The sequence below is a fragment of the Prionailurus viverrinus genome, chromosome C2 (genome assembly GCF_022837055.1).
Source record: "Prionailurus viverrinus isolate Anna chromosome C2, UM_Priviv_1.0, whole genome shotgun sequence".
Taxonomy (NCBI): Eukaryota; Metazoa; Chordata; class Mammalia; order Carnivora; family Felidae; genus Prionailurus; species Prionailurus viverrinus.
The window spans coordinates 60993977-61012090 of NC_062569.1; the positions used below are offsets into that span (position 1 = coordinate 60993977).

The 18114-nt window shown below is 37.7% G+C and overlaps 1 protein-coding gene across 1 annotated transcript in view; it reads right to left on the reverse strand.

The window, feature by feature from the left end:
* Positions 1 to 18114, reverse strand: part of PDCD10 (programmed cell death 10) — a 46813-nt gene that overhangs the window by 19195 nt on the left and 9504 nt on the right. The window contains exon 2 of the mRNA XM_047874897.1: positions 7741 to 7948. Coding sequence (XP_047730853.1) covers positions 7741 to 7836 — 96 coding nt within the window. The 5' untranslated portion in view covers positions 7837 to 7948. The remainder of the gene's footprint in view (positions 1 to 7740; positions 7949 to 18114) is intronic.

The window sequence follows — 18114 nt, forward strand, 5'->3', positions numbered from 1 at the left end:
CTTATGAACATAGCATATTTTGCAGTAAATATTCCTTTCAATCCTTGGAGGCAATAAAATGTAACTTTGCCTTTATAAACAATATAAACATACATACATGTATTTAAGGAATGGCCTACACTTTATTTTCTAAACAAGACAGAAATGCCAAGAACCTTATTTCCCTACAAGTTATGCACCTGAAACATAAGGCAAAAACAACAAAATCTGCCAAGATAAATACTTTAGCTCCAAAAATAAATAACAGACCATTTAATTCAGTATTTAGCTTGGCTTCTACAAATCCTGTAAAACTAACATTGCCGGGAAGATACAAGGGAACCACATAGGCAAATACAACAAAGAAGCAACTATGTAAGTTTATAAAATTAAAGAAAGTATGCTTCCAAAAATGAAAACTTCTTCCATGAAATTCATTTAATTATAATGAATACTACTTAAGATTAAAATAACAATACAGCTCTTCTCATCTCAAGTTCTTGTGCAAGGGAGGGAGAGGCAGGCAGACAGGATGAATGTTTTCCACTCTGATAGGAACCATTTCCTTATTTGGGTTTACACCACACTCTGACCTCTTTCAGCAAGTCAAAGGTCTGAGTCAGATGTGTACCTTCAAGTGTCAGCATTATTATCTCTTTCTGTACTGGTTGTTATGTGAAAGGGTCAAGGCAAGTAAAAGAGGCCCAGAAAATTCTGTGAAGAAGTAATAAAAGTACCAAGACAGACATCAGCATCTCTGGATTTCTAGATTAAGTTTACATAAGTGTATCTTAGAAAAGAAAAGAAAAAGTCAGGTATATACTAAATCAAATCTGTGAGCTGTGAAGCACCTCACCAGAACTCTGCTGGGAGTCATTTTGGGATACATTATATACCCACACAACTTGTAATAAACCCACTAGGCTTTATTACTCATATGATATCCACATTGCCCAGGGAATACCAGCCATGCAGGCACGTATATGTTTTTTGAATTGAACTTAATCTCTCATCCATAAATTTATCTAAATTGTTCTTGAATCTATTTATAATTTCAGCCTGTAATACTCAGGCAGCAAGATATGTTTGTATCTTCCCGAATAAAAAGTGCTTCCTTTTTAGATCTTTCACTTGTGATAGATGATTTGATTATAAAATCATGTTCATCCTACCTTTCATGACAATGTAAGGTTCTGTTGTATCCTAATGACAATTATCATTTACTTAGCACCTGTAATGAACTTTGTTATATACAGTATTTTTATAGAGTATCTCATCCTCACAATCTGTAACTAGCGATCATCATCTCTATTTTAAAAGGCAGAAATTCAGTTTGCATAAATTTACCCAGTGTTCAGTAGCTATAAGTACAGAGGCAGAATTCATAACAGTTCTGTCTGGTTCCAAAACCTATGCACAAGCCACTAATGCCACCCAGCCTCCCTGAATTCACCCTTTGCAGACTGGCAGTCCCCCTATGATTGAACCTCTTCAACTACTTAAGAACTAACAAATTCCTGAGTTTCTACCATGGGTAAGGAGGTCAGTGTAACAGATACAAAGAAATAGATTATAGTCCTGGAACCCCAGAAGATCAATTTAAGTAAGCCACTACACGGACACTGATGGGATCACTATCAAAAAGTCTTTATGAAAGAGAGATCTGAATGGTCCTAAAGAGGGTATCCTCTTAAAATCTTCTTCCTTGGCTATTCTCCCACTTATGTATTTCTTCAGGTTGGTAACACATGGGGGTATAAACACTGTATGTAAGTTCAGAACAGAAAAGAATTTCCATTTTGTTTCCAATGCTTTCATTAATTAGCCCAGTTGCTTTTTCTAGCTTTTGAGATAACAGTTGTTGGCTAGGGTATCTTTAATGAGCCAACATCCATCATTTCTTTTTTTTTTTTAAATTTTTTTTTTTTTTCAACGTTTTTATTTATTTTTGGGACAGAGAGAGACAGAGCATGAACGGGGGAGGGGCAGAGAGAGAGGGAGACACAGAATCGGAAACAGGCTCCAGGCTCTGAGCCATCAGCCCAGAGCCTGACGCGGGGCTCGAACTCACGGACCGCGAGATCGTGACCTGGCTGAAGTCGGACGCTTAACCGACTGCGCCACCCAGGCGCCCCCAACATCCATCATTTCTTAGCTGTAATTGATAGTGCACACACCACATTTTGAATTCTAAGGAGGAGGAAAATATGATTACACCTTGATTAATGGATATCTATCTGGACAAGGAGGGACTTTCCTTGGGGCTCAGCCATCTAGGATTTCCATGTCACCAGTAAAAGGGTAAAGGAAAAAAAAAATGAGCACGAGAGAAAGGGGCACATAATATCTCATTTCACCAAAAATATAAGGACAAGTGCCTCAAGTCCTACCTAGAGGGTTATGATAGGCTGGGTGAAGCTAACAGCAAGGCTCACCTCACATCCTGCCTACTCTCAGTTTTGTGAGCTCCTCCTGGAACTTATTTTTGATAGCTTCCGAGAGCACTTAGTACTAACTGCAAACTTTGCTTTAGAATGTTCATGAAAATATTTCAAAAGGTTACACATAATTTTGATTCCATAGAGAGCTCATTTATTACACTGGTCCCTCCAAAAGTTATTAGTTCTTTCCTATACCTCCTTTTCTACGTATCAACCCAGTCTCTTACACCCATAATTAAAAAAAAAAAGAAAAAAAATCCATTTAACCCTTTGGCTGCTCAAGTTTTACAGGTCTTGCATAAGACTTCTTTTTTTAAATTTTGCTTCCTCAAAATCAAGCATGATTTCCCCCATGCTGACATCTTTCTCCCTTCCCCACAAAGACTACTGATCCTATTCTTTAAGGAACCAAACAGGGCCAGGACACCAGTATAAAAGGTACACTTCTTATGACTCAAATGAAAATGAGATGAACCAGGTCAAAAAAAGAAAACAAACAAACAAACAAACAGACAAAAAACCAAACCCTAGGACAAAAGTAGATAGAATCAAGAGGCCACCTACTAACTTCTGTGCTGCCACATAGAAGACAAATGCAGTCATGTGTTTTACACATAATAAATGCAGTTAACCGTTTCTAAATTGATCCATTCCTGGGGTTGCCAAGTTGTCCAGCAAAAAAGGTAAGCAGAGCCACCTAACTTTTACAAAAATGTCTCCTTAAGAATGGTCTACAGAAAATTACATGAAAGATTCCTGAATAACAGCTAATACTTCACTACATGCTTGGTACTATTCTTAGCACTACAAGGTTTGAAGTCATTTACTTCACAGAGTTATGAAACATAAACATGTTACTGGTTATCATTATCTTATAAATAATAAAAGAAGATAAGATTATACAGCCTAAGTAAGAGGCAGAACGGTAATTCTTATGCACGATATCAAGTATGGTCACCTCTGGATGGTGGGATTTCAGGTAAAACCCAGGTCTTCACTGTTGAGATGTTTACCATGCTCAAATTTTGGAGTTTGATTTTTTTCTTCCAATTAAAAAAAATTATACTTCACCTTAAAACAATTCCTCTACAAAGTCATAGGAAGGGGTGCCTAGGTGGCTCAATCGGTTAAGCAACCAACTTAATGCGCAGGTCATCATCTCGCGGTTCGTGAGTTCGAGCCCCATGTTGGGCTCTGTGCTGACAGCTCGGAGCCTGGGGCTTGCTTCAGATTCTGTGTCTCCCTCTCTCTCTGTCCCTCCCCTGCTAGCACTTTGACTCTCTGTTTCTCTGTCTCTCAAAAATAAATAAACATTAAAAAAATTTTAAAAAAATAAAATAAAATAAAAAGTCAAAGGAAAAAAATGATACATGGTGTATCTTTTCCTGGAATGAAGAACTGAACTATACCTCTCTCCTCCTCCATACACAAAAATCAGTAGACAGTGATACAGTACCTGAGAATCTGATCTAAGACTTGTCATGAGGCTTCTATAAACTCATTATTTCATAATGCAACCAGGAGACCGATTACACAGTACATTTACAACACATGCAATATACTTGGGACTCTGAACTCTGCAGCAGCTGATTAAATAAGAAGCCTACTCCTTTCTCAGCGGTCTTGGCATAGCTTCATTAAGTTTAGCAAGCATCAAACTCCCAGAATACCATAAATAACTTTGCTTTGTGAGCTGGAGTAACAGTATTAAAATTTCCCAGGTGTAAGGATGTCCTACTATCTAAAACTCTGTTCTACAAGATGCCTTCCAGATTACCACTGTCACTACTACGGATGTAATGTCAAGGTGAGAATGCATCAGCTTTTAAACTTACAATACACTGTGGACAAAATTAAGTGCAGCTTTTAGCTTCAGAGGAAAACATTCATCTCTACTCTGATACTATTTTCTATAAGATAAATTCGACAACCATTTTATCTTTAAATCCTCACAGCACAGAAAAACAGAGCCAAACTAGATTCTAATTTTCCCATTAGTAGACTTGTGGAAAAATCTATGTTTGAACTATAGTTAAATATTACTGTTTAACTGATTAGGTATCTTATTTAGGATGTTACGTTAATATACTGGAATGTCAGAGAACAATGCCAGTATTGTATTCTTTCCAACCAAACACTGCACATTTAAAGGCACAATTATTTTATGCCATTCCTAAATCAAGCCCCAGATTTCATTCATATCTCTATCAGAGAGGGGACCTACTACCACTATTTCTAAAAGACTTTATTTCTGAATACTTGTTTGTTTATTTTTTAATTTTTTAATGTTTATTTTTGAGAGAGACAGAGATGGAGTGTGAGCAGGGGAGGGGCAGAGAGAAAGGGAGACAGAATCCAGAACAGGCTCCAGGCTCCGAGCTGTCAGCACAGAGCCCGACGCGGGGATCGAACTCACAAACCGTAAGATCATGACCCGAGTTGCAGTCGGACGCTCAACCGACTGAGCCACCCAGGCGCCCCTCTGAATACTTGTGTTTAAATAACATGACAAATAATTTTTATACAAAGCTTGATACCATGGTGTTAGATCATAAATTCGAGAACTAGACCCTGACAATTTGATATAGTATCTCTCAGTCGGCTACCTCTTGCCATTTCATTTTCAAATTCAGTTCTAACAACTAATTCTTGAACCAACTATGAATCATTTGGCAACATGTTCTAATTCTGGGCCCATTAACCCACATATTTTTTCAGATATCATCTGGCAAGAATCATTTCCTTTATTTCTGGAAAAGATTTACCAGTCCATTCATAGCCATTTCTTTTTCTTTCAAATTAATTTTTCTTACACATGAATAAATTAGAAAAGATGGATCAGTATCAATCCCAATAGTGCATTTTACCAGAATCTCATATCCTATGTAACTATTTTCCAAAGTGAAGATTCAAATAAAATCCATTTTCCATATGTAGGAAAAGATCACTCTAACTGTTAGAAAAAAAAAGCTTCTCGAATTCCTCTTCACTAACTAGAGAGTCAAACAGAAGCTCTACAGTACACATTGCCCTTCCTTCAAATAAAGACTCAAAATACTGGATGAATATAGAAATGCCCCAAAACAACTTGGGCCAAAAGCCTACAGGGGTAGCTATATAGACCAGAAAAGAGAGAGCACCTCTGGGTAGAACTGCCATACTGCTTCTCAAAGTACCTGAGAAATTAAACACTAATCATCAACAAAGGTTACTCAACAGCTCTCAGTGACTATCTTCTTACCTCCTACATGGTACAAGGATAATTAAATGATGTATCTGCTTAAACATCTGTGCTCCCCACAATTCCTGAGGACAGGTATATTGCCTTTTTCTTCTCTACATCTCTAGGCCCTAGCAGGCTACTCAGCAAATAAATGGTTGACATTTAGTAAATATGTACAAAACAGAACTGAAGCATTTGCTTCTAACAATAACTGTAGTCTTGTAATAAATGGTAGGTATTAGAACAAATTGGTGGACTTACTGGAGTGTCGGTTATACTTGCAGAGATGGGTATATAACCAGACCTAAAAGAGTACCTCCATTGCTACCATGGTACCAGTGTAATAGGGACACGTTTTTCAAAAGATGCCTCCTATTGCTTCCTCTTTAGTAACAAAACTTCTAAATTTCCCAACATCCTTTGCAGGTAGGTGTGGCCATAAGACTAAGTCCTTGCCAATGAGATGTAAATGGAAGTCTTGTACAGGAATTCCAAAAAGGTTACTTTAAGGAAGCTGAATCAGCTAGAAAAAAACACCTCACCCCCTGCGCTCCATTTTTTTTGTACCTTCCAGACAACTTAGAACACGATGAATGGAGAATCAGCAGCCCAAGCACTATGATACTGAGTCATAATAATACTAGCACTGGACCACTTACTGCCACAGTTTTTTCTGCAAGAGAAATAACTTGTATCCAAGCCACTGTTTTTGAGTTTTCTTTTATCCTCACTGAACATAACACTATTTGACAAATAGCATTTGGAACGCCAAAGTGTATGTCTGAAATGGCAACTATGTCTGTGGTTTCCAAGTTGAAGAGGATGAATCGTTCTCTATTGTCCCTAAGACTTAAGACCATAAATGCATCAAATACATGATCAATAAAACTAATAATATGGGAGAAATGGCTTTGAAACCTAGAATCTTACTCTAATATAAATACTTTACAAAAAGGAATAAAAAGTCCATGGAAATGGTAAGGGTTTCCAGGTTACAGTAGCAACAATAAGGTTAATGCTGTTGACAGCTTTATAATTAAGTGCAAAAAACCCCACAACAACCCAAAACAAACAACAACAACAAAAAAAGCCTTAATTAAATGGACAGAAAGGCTGAAGCCACTAAATTGAGAGTCCTAGCTCTTAGTCCTAAGTAATTTCAGGAACGCAATTTTATGTAATAGGAACTTGGCTCACAATTAAAAGGAAGGGTGATTAAATTGTCTGTAAGGAACTTCCAGCTCTGTAATTCTCTACAAATCTTAGCATATTAATATTAAATTAAAAGAAAAAGTGCAAATGTACTATTATTAACTCCTAGAAAATTCCTCAAATAAAAAAGCAACTACATCTGCTTTAGATACTAAAGCAATGGTATCTTCCCTTTATCAGTAGAAATGTTTTAACACTACTAACTAGAATTCATCAGGATATTTTTGTGCCTGTTCTTCTGCTACCTAAAATGTGCTTATCTCCAACTCTTCAACTGTCTAACCCTTTTATTTATCTCTTTTCTATCATAGTGTATAGGTCTCATCTTCACTGAGGCTGGTCCTGACCCCTAAAGCAGGTCCCACCTGCTAGGTAACAACAGGGTTTTTTTGTTGTTTACCACAACTTCCCATTTATATAATTACTTGCATTGTTTTGTTCACTATTTGTCTTTCTCTCTATAGTGAAACTTCCAGATGGGAAGCAGTATGTCTAGGTTTTTTCTTCCCCCACTTTTTTTTTTTTTTTTAAATTTCTTTTTAACGTTTATTTCTGAGAGAGACAGAGCATGAGCAAGGGAGGGGCAGAGAGAGAGGGGGAGACACAGAATCTGAAGCAGGCTCCAGGCTCCGAGCTGTCAGCACAGAGCCCTATGCGGGGCCCGAACTCACAGATGGTGAGATCATGACCTAAGCCAAAGTCGGATGCTTAACCAACTGAGCTATCCAGGTGCCCCATTCCCTCTATTTTATGTCCAGTCCTGGTACAATGTCTAACACATAGATGAAACTAATTTATGCACTTGTTACATGAAGGAATAAATGAATAAATGAAGCAGGCATCAAGAATTGCAGAGACCATATGAGGAAATGTTGACCGACTTACCTCATTAAACACAGGATACATGACTGCATAGAGGGGCATAGAAACCATGGAAGTGGTCTCAGCTTCATTCTTCATCTCTTCCATTGTCATCCTCATTCAAAAGCCAACTACAGTAGAAAAGGCAGTGCTAAAATGCAGAGGAATCTTCATTCACTGCAGTATTTCTTCTCTTTTTTGTGATAAAATAGGGCACAAAACATATACTGACCTGTTTAAAAGGGAAGAATGAACACAGGTTTACTATACAAACACCAGTAACTTTCTTTCCCAGTCCCTATCTTATGAACAACTGATTTGTTAATATATCTTACTTATGAAGGTATCCCAGATCTGTGAGACATCTCTTCCTCCTCAGACTCAAGAATTTGCCCTTTCTTACAACAAATTTCCCTTATTAGGTACTAATTCACAAAGCTGTGATTCAGGAACCCACTCATCTTCAACTGAGACAGTGCTTTCTGAAGCACCATGGAATAATCATGCATCTAATTCCACTACATACAATCAAAAAATACAAGGAAGTACCAACAAAATACATAATTATAACATTTATATGTAATATAAAGCTGTAACTATAGAGAACCACATTAACGGACTAAGAATAAGGAATTAAGGTGTTTAGATTAAAATATTTTTTTGCTAGTAGTTCATTGATTTTGTCACCTAAACACAGCCAAGCACCAGAGATTTAAGACAAATCTTAAAACTGGGAAAATTCTATCAAATGTGGTCTATTTGGGGGGAAAATGTTTACTTAATTTTGCTAGTGGTACTTTTCATACCTTGGTCCCCAAATCTGGCACAAAAACTTAAGTACAGAGAGACACAGACCCTGACAGCTTGGAATTAAAATACTGAGGAGCACCTGGGTGGCTCAGGTTCTTAAGCATCTGAATTCAGCTCAGGTCCTGATCTCACAGCTTATGAGTTTGAGCCCAGAGACAGGCCTTGTGCTGACAGCTCAGAGCCTGGAGCTTGCTTCAGATTCTCTGTCTCCCTCTCTCTCTGCCCCTCCCCTGCTCACACTCTGTCTCTGTCTCTCAAAAATAGATAAACATTGAAAAAATAAAAAATAAACAAAATAAAATACTGAGAATTTGGGGTGCCTGGGTAGCTCAGTTGGTTGGGCATCCAACTCTTGGTTTCGGTCATGATTCCATGGTTTCATGAGCGCAAGCCCTGCATTGATCTCCATGCTGACAGTGCGGAGCCTGCTTGGGATTCTCTGTCTCTCTCAAAATAAATAAAAACTTTAAGAATTTAACAATCTAAGAGGGAAATTTTGCCTTGAAGAGCTGAGGAAATATATTGGTTTTTAAGAGAAAGCAACTGTATTTATTTTCTTTGCTAGGCTAAAAAATGAGCCTAAGTGTAAAGTGAAAGAGTAATATTAGTGACATATTTTAAACAATATATATTAATATATATTTAAAAGCCATCAGTTTTGAATAATTTCTACCATTTACAAAGCATTTTCAGATTAGAAAACATTTTTCACATGCTTTTAGTCTTCACAATGTAACTAACTTACAGCAACTGCCATTCTAATTTTACAGATGGAAAAGCAGGTTCTGAGATGGTAAATGACTTGACCAAGAACACACATGCAGGAGCACAAGACTTAGTCATAATACTTTCAATCCAGATCTGATAATTCCACATAAAAGAACTAAGTTTGAGCAGGAAACAAAGAACCTCAGCTCATCTACCCAGGAAAATGCCCAGAAGTTACATTCACTGAAAAATGTATGTTTAGCACCTACTGTGTATAAGATGCAGTAGGGAGTGATCAGGATGTGACCCTAATCATTAAAAACTCATCTGGGCCAGACTGTGGAAGACCTAAGCAGTTTGAAAAATAAAATCAAAGGCCTGGAGTATGTATAGCTTCAAAAAGCTCTAATAACTTGTCCAATTTGAGAACTGCTTACTATCTATCCTTCCATATCCCTACAAGTGAAGCAGAATGCAACCCCTACTGAAACAGTTTAGTCCCATTTCTGGTAGTTCTAAACACAGGAAGTTTTTCGTTTTTGAGCTAAAAGCTGCTCCCTGACTTCACAGAACCAAATAATGAAATAAAAATAAAAAGGCTAATTCCTAAGTTTTATCTCATAGGGTAACAGAAAAACATTACCTGATGAGATCATTTATTTAAGCAGACTGCTTTGGTCATACCATTAAAGATAGAACGGAGGAACACAAACTGAAGGGAAAACTTAAAACATCTAGTATATTTATATAAAAGACCAACCAGATCTGAGCAAGTAACAAGAGGAAGTAGGTAAATATCAACTGTGGCCCTGTTGTTTCTATTTAACTACATAACTTTGGTATTCTACTTTTCCACTTTAGAAGTAAATTGTGGGGGCACCTGGGTGGCTCAGTCAATTATGCGTCCAACTCTTGATTTTGACTCAGGTCATGATCTCACAGTTCTTGAGTTCGAACCCTGCAGTTGGGCTCTGCACTGACAGTGTGGAGCCTGCTTGGGATTCTCTCCTTCCATCTCTCCCTGCCCCTCCCCCACTTTCAGGCAGGCTCTCTCAAAATAAATAAATAACATTATAAAAATAAATTGTGAATACTAGTTCATATTAAACTTGGAACAAAAAGAGGGGCTGAAATGCAAGGATAGTAGTCAAAATGAAAATGATGGACAGTGGATGCACTGTATAGACAGTAATTGAAGGCATCAGTATCAATGAAAAAACAAGTGAGAAATAGCAGAACAGGGCCAACACTTGAAGAGTTATCTCATTACCTATACAGTATTAGACCTGGGACTAAATACAGAGCAGTGAACAAGACAAGACAGTCTCTGACCTCATGGAGCTTATCCAGTGAAAGGAAAGCCAGAAAACAAACAATTAGTATTACAAGGGAGAAGTCAGGATACTATATTGCAATGGGAGAACTGGGAGAGAGAACCAGTATCACAGAAACAAGGTGTTTCAGAGAAGGTGGTCAAAAGTTTTAAATGTCCTGAGCATGGACAATAACTTAAAAAAAAAATTATTTGATTTCTTAAAAAAATTTTAATGTTTATCTTTGAGAGAGAAAGCCAGAGCGCAAGTGGGGAGGGACAGAGAGAGAGGGAGACACAGAATCTGAAGCACAGAATCTGAAGCAGGCTCTAGGCTCTGAGCTGTTTCAGGACTCACAAGCTGTGAGACCATGACCTGAGCCGAACTCAGTCGCTTAACTGACTGAGCCACCCAGACTCCCCAAAATCATTCGATTTCTTGATGAGCTCACGAGTAACAAAGAGTAGTGTCACTTGTATACTGGGGGTGGGGGTGGGGGCTGGGGGGTGGGGAACTACCTGTAGGAGCTGACAGCTGGTGAGTCTAATGATCTCAGTAAAAAGGAAGTGAAAAATTAAAGTAGGCTCAATTGGATCATTTTTGTATTTTTCTCTTTTGAACATATGTGTATCCCTGCATATATAAAGGCAGATGGAAGTGATCAGTAAAAGTGGCTAGAGTCACTTTCAGGATTCCTGCTGGCATCCACCCATCTACCCCAATAAATCTGTTCAAACACTTAATTTTTTACCTTTTGTAAACAGCTGTATTGAATTTTTTTCCATTGTGTTTCATCAGTAGTATTGTCCCATGTCAGGAAATTTTCACTTGAGATATTTATGATTCAAACTTAAGAAAACACATGTATGTATTTCTCACCTCTAAAACTATGCGGTACCATAGCTACTATTTATCATCACAAAGAAAGTACTATAGCAATATTATGAGTTAAAGAGGTGGCTAAAGAGGAAGCACACATTCACAAACTGGGGCCACTCATGGTTTCATCAGTGTTTACATGAGATTAAAAATCAACAATTTCAATTAGGTTTCTTAAATATTAAATTGTTCTGTCATTTTTAGTACAAGTTAAAAAAATGCTGTCATTCCTTCTACAGGCTTCTTTATTTGAAAAGGTTCAATGAACAACCTGCAATTACTCCCATCAACAAAGAGCCTGTTACCCAAATAGCAAAGGTACTAAGCTGATCAAGGGCTGAGGGCTGAGACCCTGCCCCTTTGAGAAGGATGTTCCTTTCACAGTGGGTGTGGTCAGGCCCTGAGCAGCTGGGCAGCACCTTAACAGTTTCAGCTCTCTAGTGGCTACTGGTTTCTGAGGTGAGTGCGGGTCATGTATGCATAGCCAAGTGAAGATTAATAACTCCAAATCCCAAACCTGGAAAGGCCTTAAGAAGTCACCACATCCACCATCTAGTACAGTAGAAACCACAGTTCAAAAAATGACTTGCCATGGTAGTAATTGCTAACTAACAATAAATAAAAATTTATTGTGGGTATGGTGGCAACATAACAACTACTTTCCCATTTCAAATGTGTTGCATTGGGGGAAAAGTTTTGATTTCAAAGTAAGCTTTGTTTCACAAGGAATTAGTCACACATACACACACACACACACACACACACACACACACACACACAAAACAAAAAACAAAAAACAAACAAAAAAACCAAGAACCAGAACTACAAGACCAGTAACACAAAGGTATATATTTTTTTAAAAGTATATTTATTTATGTTTAGAGAGAGGGAAGAAAGAACGCATAGGCAGGGGGGGGGCAGAGAGAGAGGGAGAGAGAGATCCTAAGCAGACTCCATGCTGTCAGCACTGAGCCCAACTGGGGGCCTGATAATAACGAACAGGAGATTATGACCTGAGGTGAGATCAAGAGTGGGACACTTAACTGAGCCACCCAGGAGCCCCAAAAAGGTATACTTCTAAGCAAATTCTTCTTCAAAAACACCCTCTGTGATATGGGGCTACGAATACAAATAGAATATAAGCAACCTATTCACTTATATTTTCTCATTTCCTTGAGTGATCAAAATAGCACTGCTAATCTCTAACACACAATGAATAAGTATTAAATATCTCCCTGCACTTAAGACCATTATTTGTTTAGAGTGAGGAGAAAACAAAAATAGGTTCTTGTCCATTCCACTGCAAAACGATTAGTCTTAGAGGATTTCTGCCCTGCCCTGCCCAAAGAACCAACAGGAGTCTGTCCATTTAAAGAACTACACTCAGAAAGATCTCAAGGTTCAGAATCAGCAGTTCCTGAAAGAGTCTCATTTTAATTCATCTGGGCATGAGATAACTCTAGAGCTAAAGTTATTTACTCACAAATATAAGGAGTGGATAAATGGAAGTCCCTGGAACTGAAATACAAAGTTCTTAGGGAGAAAAAGAAAGCTCCTAAATAAATAAGCTCCTAAATAAATTCTACACTTAAAAACATTTGTGAGCAGGGGGTGACTGGGTGACTCCGTCAGTTGAGCATCTGACTCTGAATTGATTTTGGTTCAGGTCATGATCCTAGGGTCGTGGGATAGATCAAGCCCCACATCCGGCTCTGTGCTAAGTGTGGAGCCTGCTTGAGATTCTCCCTCTCTCTGCCCCTCTCCCTGGCTTGCACTCCTCTAAAACAAAACAAAACAAAACAAAACAAAACAAAACAAAACAAACAAACAAAAACATTTGTAGGCAGGTCTATTTGCCTTGTTTTTCTCTATAGGCAATTCCAGAACTTAGCCCCCTCACCTGGTCTTAAATTCTTATAATTCCTTTCATTTCCTTTCTTAAAGAGGAAAGTTCAAAAAAAAAAAAAAAAAAAAAAAAAAAAGAGGAAAGTTTTATTTATTTATTTTGCTTGGGTCTCCAATCTTGTCATGAACACTTAGCTAAAAGAAATTTATTCATTCTAGCAAGAAGCAGATTCATGTTTATGTTACTACTTATAAATGTATTTCTTTTTACCAATACAGACCTTAGTTAGTGCAGCAGATACATAGTAGACACTAATAAATGTTTGTTGAATGAACAAATTAATAAGAGATGGTCAACTTATGAGTTAAACCAGCCTTGCTAATAGTTTTGAAATATCAAGCCTACCAAAACAAAAACATACAAAGAAATCTAATTAATTCTATTAACAAAGATTTTAATTTACCGGTCACATTTACCAGTTTTCACTACTTCTCGTTATCTCAAGCTCTTCCTAGTATAGTAAGCTAAGAGAATATTAGCATCAGATGATTGCAACTAAAATCAGAATTCCAAAAGAAATTTACATGAAAACCAAATCAAACTAGAGAAACAAAACAGTTGCAGATTATACATTCTAATGTCTCATTTTTATTAAGGGTGAGAGGATGTATTTTAGACCATAGGACTTAATTGGCATGTAACTTAATAGTTCACAAAATTCTCAAAGTGCAAGAATTTCCAACATAGATTAGCCTTGCTTTACATAGGAGCAAGATCCAGAAAGTATCAGCTTTTAGCAGAAAGCAAAACTTTCTCTAAGGGCAAGGGTGCATAAGTGGTGCAGTTCCTAAATGTTGGACAACCTAAGCCTTCACAGTCACTTCAGTGCTTATTAAAAACATTCCCGGGGCGCCTGGGTGGCGCAGTCGGTTAAGCGTCCGACTTCAGCCAGGTCACGATCTCACGGTCCGTGAGTTCGAGCCCCGCGTCAGGCTCTGGGCTGATGGCTCAGAGCCTGGAGCCTGTTTCCGATTCTGTGTCTCCCTCTCTCTCTGCCCATCCCCCGTTCATGCTCTGTCTCTCTCTGTCCCAAAAATAAATAAACGTTTAAAAAAAAAAAAAAAAAAAAAAAAAAAACATTCCCAAGATGACTCAATCAGAATCTCCAAGAAAGGGTCCAGGAAGCTGTGTTTTGAGTAGACAACCCAGATGATTTTCATGAACAGGACAGGCTGAAAAGCACTGGTATCGAAAGAACAGTGCCTAGAGAGTCAGAAAAACTAGCTGCCAAGGCGAGACTCAGGGAAGGGGCACAGGTAAAACTAAGTACCTGAGACAGGGCTTCTTTTTGGTTCTGACTTTGTGTAAGTTTCACTTAATCACTGGTTTGTTTTCCCAGCAGAAACAAAGAGGGGATAAAACTACATAATTTTAAATGCTTTGAAACTCCAAATTTCAGTGATAATAAAATTTTATTACTGCGATCTACCAGAGGTTCAAAAGTAGTATCATGGGAAGCTAAAATTCTTTTTATTTTTTTTTAAATTTACATCCAAATTAGTTAGCATATAGTGCAACAATGATTTCAGGAGTGGATTCCTTAGTGCCCCTTAACCATTTAGCCCATCCCCCTTCCCACAACCCCTCCCATAACCCTCAGTTTGTTCCCCATATTTATGAGTCTCTTCTGTTTTGTTCCCCTCCCTGTTTGTATATTATTTTTGTTTCCCTTCTCTTATGTTCATCTGTTTTGTCTCTTAAAGTCCTCATATGAGTGAAGTCATATGATTTTTGTCTTTCTCTGCCTAATTTCACAACATAATACCCTCCAGGAAACTAAATTTTTTTTTTATCAGATCATAAAAACTATTTACAAATTCTAGTAAAGAGATCCTCCCCAATAGCTGGTTGATTCAAGGTTTCAAATACCTGACAACTCTTTGCTTTCTCTTAAGCACCTGGCATCATGAATCATATCCATCAGGCTCCTGGAGAAACTTGATTTATTTTAAGGCTGTGTAGCTCAGTCTGGCCATTTTGCACAGCTGAAAAGGTGAGTCTTTGATATCGCAACCTATCGTTTAGGGCCTTCTCATCTCAAAATGTAACCACTTTTAAATGAGAGACTAAAGGTTTAGAGAAGAAAGCTAGGAAAAGGGGAGGCAGAGGAATAGGGTTAAGTAGAAGATCCTACTTAGATCAAAATAACCTTGAAGCCTTCAAGATAAAGCTACATCTCTCTCCTTCCTTTGCAAATTATATCGTCTAGGATTCACTCTCTTCCATATATAGTTTGCTTTTTTAGTAAGGTTATGTGGAACTCAACCTCCTTGAACATGTACTACGATCAGTTCAGTTTTTGCTGAACTTTGCAGTTATGGACATCTAGAAACAATCTCTTTTGTTTTGGTTTGGTTTTTAGTGTTTACTTTGAGAGTGAGTGAGAATGCACATGTACGCATGCACACACACGCAGCGGGAGAGGCAGAGAGAGAATCCCAAGCAGGCTCTATGTGGATAGTGCACTACTAGTGCAGAGCCTGATGTGGGGCTCAATCTCATGAACCACCGTGAGATCATGACCTGAGTTGAAATTAAGAGTCATATGCTTAGGACTCAAGTCGTACACCTGACCCACCCTAAAGCCCCCAAACAATCTCTTGTTAATGGTTAAGGGTAACATATGACACTTTGCCACCATATTTGTTTACATATATCAATATTTTTTCTGGACATCTTCAAAATATCAATGGAGAATTTGTTCAGAGCTATGGAAAAAAAGACCATTAGGTATTAAGATCTGAAAACAAGGGCTCCAATTCTGGTACTATCATCATAAACCATCTTAGCTCTGAGCAAGTCACTTTACCTCTCCATGCTTTAGTTTCTTTAAAAAGCTGAGCTGTGGGGCGCCTGGGTGGCTTAGTCGGTTAAGTGTCCGACTTGGGCTCAGGTCATATTCTCGCAGTTTGTGAGTTCGAGCCCCGTGTGGGACTCTGTGCTGATAGCTCAGAGCCTGGAGCCTACTTCGGATTCTGTGTCTCCCTCGCTCTCTGCCCCTCCCCCACTCATGGTCTGTCTGTCTCTCTCTCAAAAATAAATGAACATTAAAAAATTAAAAAAAAAAAGCTGAGCTGCACACTTGAAAGAGATTAGTTAGAATAAAAGGTGAAGTAATTTCTAAATCAAACCATAAAGTCTCTATAATAAATACCTGTAATTTACTAAATATTTTATTTTTGCACTTTTAAATAACTATTCAAAGAAAGTACGCATTCCACAATGAATTATCACTTCAATCAAATTTTTAAAGGCACCCTCTCTATCATAACACAATTTCCAGGTATCTAGTTGATACCACTATCTAGTTGAAGGACTCCAGCTACAGTTTTCTTAAAAATAAGATCAAAAAGGTAAGTGTTCATATCTCTGTAAACATGACTGACCAAACAAGCGTTTGATGAGCTATTAATTGAGAAGAGAGGTTCCAACTAAATCATCATCTGAAAGCTAAGATGTCTTTGAAAACAGGTAACACTGGCAAATTAGAATACAATCACCCATGAAGGAAAAATGCAAAATGTAAAAGTGCTCTAAATTTAACTCTATTACCTTTATCATTCTTTGTTAATTCTTATATGTCTGTCATACAGAGGTGTTCCATAACTAATAAGCAGACTTGGTTCTAAACATACACTTAAAAATCAGTCCTTTAAAGCTTACAATTTATTTTTCTATAGAGGATTGGCGTTCTAAGAAACACTTCAAAATCCACAATGCTACCTAAAGGAAAACAGGATTAGGACTGTTTCCATTATACTTAGGTAACATTAATAGCACTGTCATTAGAGAGGTGGGTAATAAGCTTAGTGACTCTAGAACCAGACTTGCTTAGATTCATTCCTGGATCTACCACTTACTAGATGGAGCGACCTGGGGCAAGTTATCTAACTAGTCTGAGCTACAGTTTTCTCATCTATGATAGAGGAATAATAGAACAGTCTCCCTCTGTTAAGGCTGATGTGAAGATTCAACAAGTTATTAGATACAGTGTTTAGAACAGTGCATGGCACATAGCAATTATTCAATATTAGCTATTACTATTACATTTTTATCTCAGATGAAATAACAGATCTCTGTCTAGAAATCAGGTCTCCTGCACAATCATCTAGCCAGGAGAATCAAGGACTCCTGAAAGCCAGATAAATAGTGAAGGATAAGTGATTCTAAGCCTCTTTAAAATGGTAGAACTGTTGTTTTTCAAATAAAATATTTTATCAAGAGAGGTAAAACACACTAAACTGTTCATTCACCCAATAAACATATGAAGTAACTAGCTTCCTACCCCTCAGCCTCTCCCTCTCAGAGCAGCTCTTTAACAACTCTCCACAGTTGGAAAACCATTGCTCTAGACTATCAGGACACAAGCATGGTAAACAAGGCATTATGAAGAACAAAGGGGAATGGTCCCAGAAGTAAGGGTTAGGTGTTGGCAAAAGCCTTTCTAAGCCCACATTTTTCCATAATTCAGTTCTCAATCTCTCACCAGTAAATTTACTCTTACTCTTGTCATATGCTTATGCATTTAAGAAACTTAAATATTAAGACCCTCAAATTTTAAAGCTATACCAGCCATTATATATTATCTAGTCCAATTTTTATATTTTATAACTTAGAAAGAAATCCCCTTAGAAATTAACATTAAGAAACAAAACAGTGACAGACATTTTAAACAAATATGCTACTGAGCTACTCCAGCTTATCATACAGGTTATGTTAGTCTGCCAAATGAACTACTTCTAGACTAACCTGCCCTGCTCCATATGTCATCCATGGGTCAAT